At 49.5% G+C, this 11,210-nt stretch overlaps 1 protein-coding gene across 1 annotated transcript in view; it reads right to left on the reverse strand.

Moving 5' to 3' along the window:
• Nucleotides 1-9,312, reverse strand: part of BMP7 (bone morphogenetic protein 7) — a 52,350-nt gene extending 43,038 nt beyond the window's left edge. Inside the window, exons 1-4 of the mRNA XM_042834330.1 lie at nt 9,142-9,312; nt 6,954-7,030; nt 5,318-5,664; nt 35-318 (exon numbers count right to left, since the gene is read on the reverse strand). Of these exons, the coding sequence (XP_042690264.1) occupies nt 35-318; nt 5,318-5,664; nt 6,954-7,030; nt 9,142-9,312 (879 nt within the window). The remainder of the gene's footprint in view (nt 1-34; nt 319-5,317; nt 5,665-6,953; nt 7,031-9,141) is intronic.
• Between the last annotated feature and the right edge of the window lie 1,898 nt (nt 9,313-11,210).

Raw genomic sequence — 11,210 nt, forward strand, 5'->3', positions numbered from 1 at the left:
CGCGCCCCTCCGGCATGCGCGGCCCCGCGCTCACGGTGCCGGCCGCCGGCCCCCGCGAAGGAGCCGCGGCCCGCTCATGGCCCGGCGGGGGCTGCGCGGCGGCCCCGGCCCATGGGACGCCGAGAGAGGAGGAGGGAGCGGAGCGGAGCGAGAGCGCTGCGTCCGGAGCGGAGCCCGAGCGCCGCGGCCGATCCCGCACGGCGCGGCGGAGCCGTGTGCGCTGCGTGCTCCGCGGAGAGGCAGCGGGAGGGTGGCTCTGGTGGGAGGAGCAGGAGCGGAACCCAACGCGCTCCTCTCTCGCCTGCCCGCTGCAAACCGCTGGGGAGAGCAAAGCCGCGCTGCCGCCGGGAGGGGGAACGGCTGACGATCAGGTTGCTCGGCAGGACGTGCGCTGCTGGCTCGGGGCGAGGGCGGCCGGTCCCGGCGGTCGCATTAACGTGGACGTGATGAAGGAGAAGACGCCCCGGGAGGGAGGGAAGGAGGGCGGGCGGTCTGAGCGGAGGCAGAGTTTGGAGGTGCGGATACGCCGCCAGTGCGCGCTAACAGCGCGCAGCCGTGTCCGGCCGGCGCAAAGCCCGCGGCACCCAAGTAGTTCAAAAGCAGCACTTCTGCGCTCGCACGCATTCATGCAACAGGGGCGATGGGCTTAGAGTCGCAGAGCCACCAACCCGGCATCGTGGCCGTGCTTTTCGCCTTCCAACCTGCTCGGGCACCTCGTGCCACCCCGCTCCCCTGCTCTGTCCCCCTGCCCGTTCCGCAGCCCCCTGCACACCTTTGCGCAACGCTCTGGGAATGCATCGCCTGCTTTTTGAAGCACTGATTTCACTGGGTTTCTAACTCAGTCTGTGTCTACGGTAATGCAGCCCCAGCCCCGGCAAGTCTGGGTAGCGCTACTCAGTAACGATAGAGAGCAGCATGTAGTCTGCTGCTTCCTCAGGTCTCGATTGGAAAGCAAGAGGAAAGCAGGACAGAAGGTTTATCTGGGACACCGAGCCCAGCCCCAGGTAACCTCAGGAACCAGATGCACACACGAAGCTGGTGCTGCCATCAAGATTCATTCCTCAGGCAAAGGAGAAAGAAGAGGGTGAGAGAGGTTCAGTGCAATTTGTTAGATTGCTCCGCTGGTGTTTTTGGACAAGAAATAACTAGCAGTGCTAGCACCAGATCCTCCATTGCTATGGAAAAAGGAAGTTCTGCCCTTATTTTAGCTCGTTGTGTTTAAATTCCTCATGCAGATGGCAGGTAACTGGTTAAGAGCTGCATGGGAAAGACCCGAAACGGTTTAGCATGTTTGTGTGCGTCTGTGAGCACCTTTTAATAACAGGGAAACTGAGGCATGGCATTGACATGACTCACAGAGCTATTGAAATAGTGGTGGAACCAGCACTGAATCCAGCTCAGTTGTTTAGGAATGCGTGGGGGGTGGGGGTTGGGGGGCAGAGGCGGAGCAGGGCAGCCAGGGTCTTTGGTATGGAGCAGTGCTCCCCCCAGGGTCCTATGGGGGGGGGGGCTCAGATGCCACCCCGGTGGGTGCCTTCCCCTCACCCCCCACTGATGGGAGCTTCAGCTCTTAGCACTTGGGTTTCACAGTTAAGATCAAACTCCCCCATAGTTCCTGAGGAGCAGTACCAACCTGCTCTTTACCAGGCAGCTATTTGCCTAAATTTCTCTCCTGCCTAGGGTGTGGTTTCTTGACCAACTGAAATCCAAGCTGCTGACACCCAGCGCAGCCCTCCAGCTGCAGGCTCACTGCCCTCCCTGTGCGCGCAGGTCAGGAAGCCTGTTCTGTTTTTCAACATTAATCTTTCTCAAACCATTTCTTGTTTGTTTTTGCTGAGTTAATTTTCTGCTGGATCATCTCCTTGATCCTACTGAGTGCGTAAGGGATGGTGCTGGAATGAGGGAGGCTGCAGGAATGCACAGCTGGGGGCAAGGAGAGGGTGGCAGGGCTGGGCTGGGATGCCTGGCGTTTCCCTAAACCAGTCATGGAAGGGCAGGGAGGTGACTGAGCATCTCCCTCTCTGCTCTGTCAGCCACACACAACTCAATTTCACTTTCTTTTTTGTTCCTTGTAGGCAGAGTCGGCCTTTTGTCACACAGCAGAACCAGGGGACTCACGTTCCTCAGGATCAGGAAGACTGGAAGTCTGTAAGGGTGGACTGGTGGAATGGAGAGCAGGTGGCCCTGCTGCCTGAATTACTTACACCTGAGTTGCCCCTAGCTCACATTTGCAAACTCTATAAATCTCAGATCAGTGTTGTATTTTAAAATGGCAGCAGTCTGAGGGAAAAGAAAGGAAAAGAAGAAAAGGAAAAAAAGAAAAGAAAAATACTGTTTGGAAGGCTTGGCTCGTGACTCAACACCTCAGGTAACACACAGCAGTCTGTGTCATTGAAGAAATAGCAGTGGAAGAAATGCAAACCTTGAAGCCTCTTGGTTTGACGTATTTCTTGAAGTAGCGATGTTTGAATCTATCTCCTTCTTGTTTTGTTGGCTTAAGTGGTCTGGTTTTGTCTGAGATTGGATACTTCCTGATTTAATGTAGGATATGTCCTTTTAAAAGGGGGGAATGCTGAAATCGTATCCCCTGCTTTCATAGAGGTAGTTGGTAATCTCTTCTAGCAGTGTTTTCTGTGCTCCTATTGCACCAGGTAGAGCATTAAAGAACTGCATTATAGTTGTAATGAGGGTGCTGCTTGCATATGTTCTTAAAAACAAAACCACTGTGAGTGTGAGATGAGAGGGGATCTGTTAAAGAGTCATTTCTTTAACGTGAGGCTCACAGCAATTGACTTCAGCTCGCTGTGGGACACAAAGCAGCATTTATTCTGCTGCACACAATGAAGGATGATGCAGCTCAGACTGCCGTGGTTCAGCCCTCAGATCTGAGCTTGAATTTCAAATCCCTTTCAGACAAGGAAGGTACAAAGGGGATTGTCTTTCTCGTGGACAACATCCTTCTCTTCCCTCCTTTTTCCTGCTGTGTGACCGCCATCCTGCTTCCACAGACAGCGTGCTGAAATGTTGGCACCTTCGTGTCATCGTCCTCTTCCTCCTCCTCCTTCCTGGATCAATTAAGAAACCAGTTTTTCCTCTTCTCTGCTCCTGTCGTTCCTTCTCTTTTTGAGATGGAAAAGTAAATGCTTATGGTGAAGCAATCCCTGTTTGCTGGCACTGGATGCGTGGGCTCATTTCTGTAAAAACAACCTCCCCGTGTTTCTCGAAGCTCCATGCAAGCCATGTTACCCACTGAGTCACTCTGTGATCTCTCTGAGCTTCACGTGTGTGCTGTTATCTGGCTTTTGTCCCTGCTGCTGGCACTGCTTCTGTTGGGGTAGAACTCACTACGCTTGGAAGTACTTCTTTAGGATAAGGAATCTGATTTGAAAACAGGAAATAGAGTGCAAAATTCAGGTATGTGTGTGATGAATTTGTTTTGCTGATCCCAATGCCGTGCACTCCTGTTAGGGAATTCAGTTGCATGCAGTTTTACCACATGGACAGTAAGCAGTGGAGGCTTTGCTCACAAGCTCATTTCATGGCTGTTTTCAGACATCAGACACAAAGCATTTTTCTTCCTTGCTCGCTTTTGAGCTCCATGCCTTCCTGCTTTGATGTCCTCAGCTTTAACCACGTTTCTTTTCCGTTCTATTTTGCATCTTCTCTCTTTTCTCTCAAAGTGCAAGCCCTGAATTACAGCAAACTTTTTTCTTCTCCTTCCAAGTGTTCCCACTGAACTAACACGTGTTTGGGGAACTTGGGGTTGTTCCTCTGGGCTTCGCACATGCAGAACATTTATATAACAACAATAATAGCATCATTATTTGTATAAGACCACATAATTAGCTTGCATATTTAATTACACTATATTGGATTATCCTTATCAAAAGTTTCTATTCATCTCCTCGGCGTTATTACTGGGAATGAACTCACCAACACACGTAATCGCATTATGGGTAAGCCATTGTATTCGTTCTAATCCAGGAATTTGAGCAGGTTGGGGCTGGGATGGACTGCACTGATTGTGGAGAGAAACTCAATGTTGGTTCTCGCTGCTGCTGATGGGAGGGGAGGTGGAGCTGAAAGCTGAGGTTTGGGTATGAGAGAGTGCTGTTGCTTCTGGAGATGGCTGCAGTAACTAAGCAGTGGTCTTTGGGTTTGTAACATCGGGCTCTCGTGCTGAATTCCTCCACTGTGTGAGGTGGGCAAAGCTCGGCCCTTCACAGCACAGCACGTGGGAGCACTCCACAAAACCAGAGCTCCGTGGGTTCTTCTTTGTTATTACCCTGAGAGCACAGTGTTGGGTTCACAGCGCTGAAACGTTTGTAGCATAATGTTCATCACACAGCTATTTTCAGCCTGAATGTGGCCCCGTGCTGTATCTGATGTGTTGGTACCTGTGTGTGTAAATGCAGTGGGGAGCAGCAATGTCGTTATACTTTCTATAAGAAACACATTTCTATGGCATAGGTATCAGGAGAATATTTTTTGACACAGGACCACTTTTAGATCCATATATTACCAAAGCTGCTGACTTTAATTTTGCGCTGCTAAATTGTTCTGCATACTCTTGATTTAGCTGAGACTTTTGGTATAAACTCGGGCACTTCTTTCCCTGGAAAAAACGCACGCTGAGCAGCCAGAAGCCCCGGCTCAGGGCTGTGGGAGCTGAGAACGCTGAGAACAACTCGCTCTGGGTTGTGAGGAGCGCGCATAGCACTGCAGCAGCTCTGTGCCTCGGAAATCCTGCCCGCTGGCAATGCTTCCTTGCAGTGCTCTTTGCTACACGGAGCGTCATCAGATTATCGGGGTTCTTTTAGCTTGTATTTCTGTGTTCTGGAGTGTTTTAGCTCTCTGCTGTTTCTATTCACTAAAGGCAGATTTTAATTTCTTGAATTGTCTGTGTATGAAAAGCATATAAACCTATTCCATGTTTTCAAAGCGAACAAAAGCAATAGCTGATGCTGTGAAATGCAACGAGACAAATTCAGATGGCTTTACTTTTTTTCTCCAGGCAGGTGCGGGGTAACGCCTCAAAAGAACCTTTATTTTGTGCCTTTATTCCAACGTGCGCATAAACGCTTGCATAACCCTTGCACAGCTGCTGCACAAACTGCTCATGCCACAAGTATTAGTAATCCTAGCAGGGGAGGTTGCATGGAAAACTGGGGTGTGTATGCTAAACCATATGTACCGTGCCCCTGAATCATAAAACTTCCGCTGCTGGAGCGGAGAGATTTTTGGAGACCGGTCAGAGAGAACGCAAGATTGTAACAGCCGCACCCCGAGCCTTCTCTTTTGTCGAGGCTTATCGTACTTGCGCGTTTAAATAAGCAGGAAACAGCGCCTGGTCCGACGCTCTCGTAGCGCAGCCCCAGCCTCTGCCCGCCGTCCTGCGCCGCTGCCGTCGGAGCGCCGATCTCCGCCGTTCCGTCGGACGGGGCGGCTGGGAGCTCCGCCCGGGACCCCGCTCTCAGAGCGCTCTGCTCGAGCGTTTCCAAATCGTACGGAGGCACCGTTTCCTCTGCTGGCGTACGCTGGCATAGCAGCAGCAGCAGCAGCACGCTGACTCGCAGCCCGCAGGAGCCCACCTGTGTGGCTGCACTGAGCGCCTGGGACCGCGGCCGCTCCTTTTGTGGCAGATCCGTCAGTCGGAGCGCAGCGCTATCAGCGGTTACCTCGCGGAGATTGGAGCTTCTAAGTTTTCAGTCGGAACCTTTTTGCTCGCTCAGCGGTGCTTGGCGCGCACTGAGGCCGCTTTGTCAAGTGCATCCTTTCAGCATTCATCCAAAGCCTTTCTCTGCGGTCGTCTGAGCCCCATAGGCAAATATATACTGTTGGGCTATTAAGATAATTTTTCAGTTAAGACATCGCCGAACTGCAAGCGGGACAATAGAAACAAACCCCCTTTTGTTCCCACTAAACTGTTCCTAATGACCCCCTCCGCAAACAGCGGCCCCGGCCGAGCCCCAACAACGGCCCTCTGTCCTCTCCGCTGTGCTTTGCCGGGCGGCAGCGGGGAGCGAGCCGCTGCTGGTGCCGTGCGAGGCGACCAAAGCAATCGCTTCGATGCGCGTTTCCACAATGAGCGTCCTGTACGGAGCGCTGGGCGTTCGATTGTCGGGAAAGCGGCAGAAGGAAACGGTTTGCTTAAATCGAGGGCCTGTGGAGTGATTCTTATGAGTTCCATGCGAAAGTTTAATTAATTGATTGCTTGAGGTCAGTTAAATTATCTGCTTAGCTCGTATGAGAACTATGCGACTGTAAAATCCTGAGAATTTAGGATTTACACACGCCAATGAAATCCCTTGCGTTTGTTTTTGGGATAAGAGTCACCTTTGAGGGTTATGGTGCTTATGTGGGTGGGAAAGCTCTGTGCAGGACAGGGTTCTGTCCTGTTACCCAGAGAAAAGGGAGTTGTGGTGCTAAATCGAACCCACTAAAGATGAAACCCACGTTGCTGTGTCTCAGTCACTGCTGGCACTGAAGATAACTGTCACAGTGGGTCTGAGCACGGTTGAAGGCCATGGAAATTATGAATCGCTTCCTGATTAGTTCTGCCCCTATTTCTGTGCCCTGAATGCACGAGAACAATAGCATGGGGGACCTTCCGTTTAAACAAAATCCTATTTACAGAGCATCTTCATTGTACGTAATTAGCAAGTGTTGATGGGTCAGACAGCAAAAGTCCTTAATTTGAGTAGTTCGGGAATTGCACTGATTACATTTGCAAATAGAAATGTCATTTTCTTCTGAGAGAAACCAGAGTTTGTGTTCCAGCATCTGACTTACAGGGGGATTTCCAGCTTAACGGGGTGGTTAGAAACAGATAGGAAGAGATAGAAGGCAGGAACCACATATTCTGAGTAAAGGTTAAACCATGGAAACAATTCCTCCTGCGGCAGTCGGAGCACCTTCAGGTCCCCATGGCATCCCAGGGGCTGCGGGCTCACCTGGTGGTGCTCTCTTCTTTGGGCATGGCCCGTGTTCTTCCTCCATAAGGGATTGGGGAGGGAGGTTTTGGTGCATCCTGGAAAAAAGGGAGCATTTGGGTAAGGGCAATGAAAGCCCAGTGACAGGACAGGGGAGGAAGGGAAACGTCGGAGGAAACTTTAGGAAATTTCCAGTCCAAACAAAAGGATCTTTGTGAAAGATACAGTTGGCAGTCTGGTGGGAGGAATGGGGATGTAAAACAAATGGAGAGGATTTGCAAGTTGTGCAGAATTGTTCTCAGCCCTGAGGCGAGGACGAAAAGCAGAGCCTTGCTGTTGACTATATTTGGTGTGTATGGAGGAGCAGCTTGGACATGGAGGGTGCTAACGAAACACACAGAGCGTAACTCGTGTCCTCACTGCACCACGGGCACAGAGAGCAGTGCTGCTCAAGGGCAGAGCTGAGGAAGAGCAAGCAGGGCCTGACCTGGGAGAGCTGTCCTTTTCCACTGCAGCTCAGCACAGGTCCCTAAGCATGTGCCCATGTGCCAACGTGCTCCATGGAGGCAGCTGTGTTGTTCTTATTTGTACATGTGTAAGCACTGTATGGAGTGCTGTACATCTGATTTTCAGTTTTAAATATGGTAGCTGCCCAAACTGAGAGCGTGATACTATGGTACAATGCGACTTTTGTCACAGCTTTCCTCAAAAGTCCTCGTTTTAGCATTGTTTTTTGGAGAAAAATCTTAAAAAAAGGCCAGCTCTCTGTGACTAAAACTTGCTGCCTTCAGCTCAAAGTCTTTTTGAACAAAAAATTCCAAGAGGATAGGCTGAGAAATGGCCTTGTTTTCTGAATCCGTCCACTGAAGCTTTTGGGAGTTAATTGATCAGAATAAATGAAGAGACATAATTCCAATGGTGCCAAATGGCAGATTTGATGTAAGGATTTGACCAGAAGCTCTCATGTTCCTCATCTTTAGGGGTTGTGTTAGGAATATCGTAATTGTTAGCTGTGGGGAACAACAGTGCCAAGGAGGGCTTTTCTTCAGGCTCTCTTGTGATTGCATTATGATAACGATGAGGATCATGGTAGCATTGTGGACTTTCTATTAACCTTGATGCAAATTTGCTTTCTCCTGAATGCAGTGAATGCGGTTATCCACAAATCTCCAAAGCCAAAGCGTGTTGCATGGTGCCATTGTCTTCCATGCAGTCTCAAAATTCATTTTAGTGACGTTAGTTGGTTTTTATTCCAGTGTAAAAGCTTATTGTGAGCTTTCGGCTTCTATTAGTGACAGGAAGGCACAAATCTATTGGTATAAAGCAAAAGTGATCTTTAGAACGTCCAGATCTGCACTGGGAACCGGGCTGTTCAGAAACAAAAAAATATCTAGCATACAAAAAACCGAAGGGTTTGGACATTTGTTTTAGATTTGTCACAGAACAATTTAAAAAACAAAACATGAATAGAAAGAATGAGCCATCCCAGAATAGCCAACATCCAGTGGCTGGGGTATTTACTTGGGCCCTGTCCAAGCAGCGCTTTATGGGATTTGGAGCAGACATTTGACATCGTATTTTCAACATTATTTTTGTCAGACTCAAATTTGGGCTCTGGAAGTGGGTTGAAAAAGAGCTCAGTTGGAGGGAGCGTGGTGTAGGTGTGCCTCAGAGGGAGGGAAACTTCTTTAGCAGCAGGGCAGAGTGGCCGTGCAGAGAGCAGCCAGGCACCTGTTGTGCTGAGCGCAGGCGGTGCTGTGAACATTGGGGTATTTTGCTGCCTTTGGGAGTGATTAAAGCAAGCAATGTTCACGTTTGTTCTCTGGTCTTACACAGAACAGATTTTTTTGTCATGGAAATATCTGAACCTGAGGAAGTTTATTTCTGTGGGAATCGATATAATACTTTACCAAAGGTGTATTTTTCACAAACTGGCATTTCCTGATGGCAAAATCACTCTGCCCCCAAATTCCCGACCGGTGTTCTGAGCTGAGATGTAACTCTGCGCTGTACAAATGCAATTCACCTGCAGTATTTCTGTAGGTTTATGCAGAGACAACGAGTGAAATGCTCTGGGGTATTAAAGCTGCGTGTGTGCAGAAGAAACAAGCAGGGTCCAATGCAAAAAGCTCTGGGTGACCCGAGTTCGATGAATACTGAAATTAATTGAGATTCAGGACGGAGAAAAAAAGCACAACACGCAACTTACTGGGTCAAACTTGCAGCTCTTCTCCTCTGCTGTGCAAACACAGAGCTTGCAGTCTGGCCCTTTCATGCCTGTTCCCAATCTCACCCTGACGCCCAGGCTCTGCTGGCCATTCATGCTCAGCTTCTCTTTCAGGTTCTGCCGCTGCTCCTGCCAGCTTCCCACCACCTGCATTCCTTCCTTCCTGTCTGTCCCACAGGGCAGCCTGCTCCCACCATGGATGTGCTTCGCTGGCACTTGGATCCTTGGGCATTCCTGGCTAAGAAGTGAGACCAGAAATTGTCTCAGGGGAATCAAAAGGAATGCATCAAGGTAGGGGCCACACATCCCAGCAGCGTGCTTCCGTGCCTCAGTGCTCTCAATTCATTAATCAGCATGGTTAATTTTAAAGAAGTTACCATTTCTGCAGCTGGTTATTAGGAATCCTGTTGCTGGGTTAATGGTTCTACTTGAAAACAGTTGTGGCATCACTGCAGATGAAGCCAGCTCACTTCAGTATGCCTTGTAATAACGCGTTGCTGCAGATCATATATGCAGTCATTGCCTTGTTTCCATGGAAGAACAAAGTGGAAATATATTTTGCATCAGATATTAAATGCGGCTTGCCCAGTTCCCAGGCAGTTAAATCACTGAGAAGTGTTGGAGCTGGCTATGTTTGATACCATGTCTGCCTCTCTGCTTTGTTCCCATGTACAGATTCAGCATCTGTAATATTTCACTTTGAACATTCGCTTCTGAGCTGTGGGCAGATGAAAACAAACACCACGCAGAGACATCAGAACCACAGAAGCCATCTGCAGGATGTAGCGTAGCTGTGCTAATTCATTTACTGAGAATTAGGCTAATTACCTCCTGAGAAACAGAATTTGTTAGCAAGTGCTCCTGGAACCCAGTCTAGCTTGTTTGGAGCCAGCCCAGGGAGCCTGGACAGGTGCTGCACACACTTCCTGTAATTGGGGAAGCGCTGGGGGATGCTCCACCTCGGATGAAATACATAAACACGACGCTGGCAGCTTCTGGTCAGCACAGATCCTATCATGCCTCTTCGTCTGGCTCCCTGGGGAACTGCTTGCACAATCTCGTTATTTGTCTGACCCAGTTTCCAATATGCTGACACGTTTGTCACAGGTTACAGAGGAGTTTCAGAGGTGCTGCGTCCTTAGCAATTTTGCAGGGGTTAGCACCCACCAGGAAGAGAGAATTCTTATTAATGCTCCCATTGAGAAGAAGGCAGAATTTAGCAGTTCTTCATTGTGGTTGACAGCAGCAAATGATTCTGATTTGCAGGTTACTCCATCACTCCTTAGCAAATGCACTGTTTTCTTCAGCAAATGCAAAAAGCCTGGGGCTGGCTAAGGGGCGCTGGGGCGTTACTACGTGGCTGTGGCAGGGGGCAGTCAGCGTTGTGATGGGGAGAGAAAGAGAGATGTGGCGTGAATCCATAAGGAGACAGGCTTCATTGGGTACCGGGAATCATTTGTTAGGAAGGTACTGAGAGCAATCTGGTATGTTCAGATACGTTGATGCTCTGTAACCCTTGCACAGTTTCACCCATCAGCCGTCCGTGGCACATCTCCTTGCTGTCCCGCAGCAGGAATCCGCTGTCATTTGACCTGAACAGATCGCTGTAGTAGCTTTTCTTGGTGTGCGTTTAATAAAGTTGTAACCACTGTGACTATAACTCATGGCTCTCGGTCGCTCCGCAGCGGTGCAACCAGCGGTTCGGCATTCCAGCGACATCAGTTCAAAGGGAAGCACGGAAGGCTCAGATGTGCGCCAGAGCTTTGTGACTTTTATTACTCCTCCCGCACTTCTCTGTTAGGAAGATACATTCTCTAGCTGCAGAAGTAAGAAGTACAAAGCACCCCCAGACCTTGTAGTGCAAAATGTAAGAAGTGATGTTATCTGCAGAAAGTGGACTTTAGATTCTATCAGCGCGCCTTTAGCATAAAGCATTTCCTATGGTAATGCCTCTCACTTTCCCAGACTTTTACGGGCTCCAAGTGGCACAGAGGCTGCAGACCTCTTTGTAATGTTAATGAATCATCTTAATGGACTGTTTTAGCAGCAAC

The sequence above is a fragment of the Centrocercus urophasianus genome, unplaced genomic scaffold (assembly GCF_019232065.1).
Source record: "Centrocercus urophasianus isolate 14NV4802_14NV808 unplaced genomic scaffold, USGS_Curo_1.0 seq_46, whole genome shotgun sequence".
In the NCBI taxonomy this organism is placed as follows: domain Eukaryota; kingdom Metazoa; phylum Chordata; class Aves; order Galliformes; family Phasianidae; genus Centrocercus; species Centrocercus urophasianus.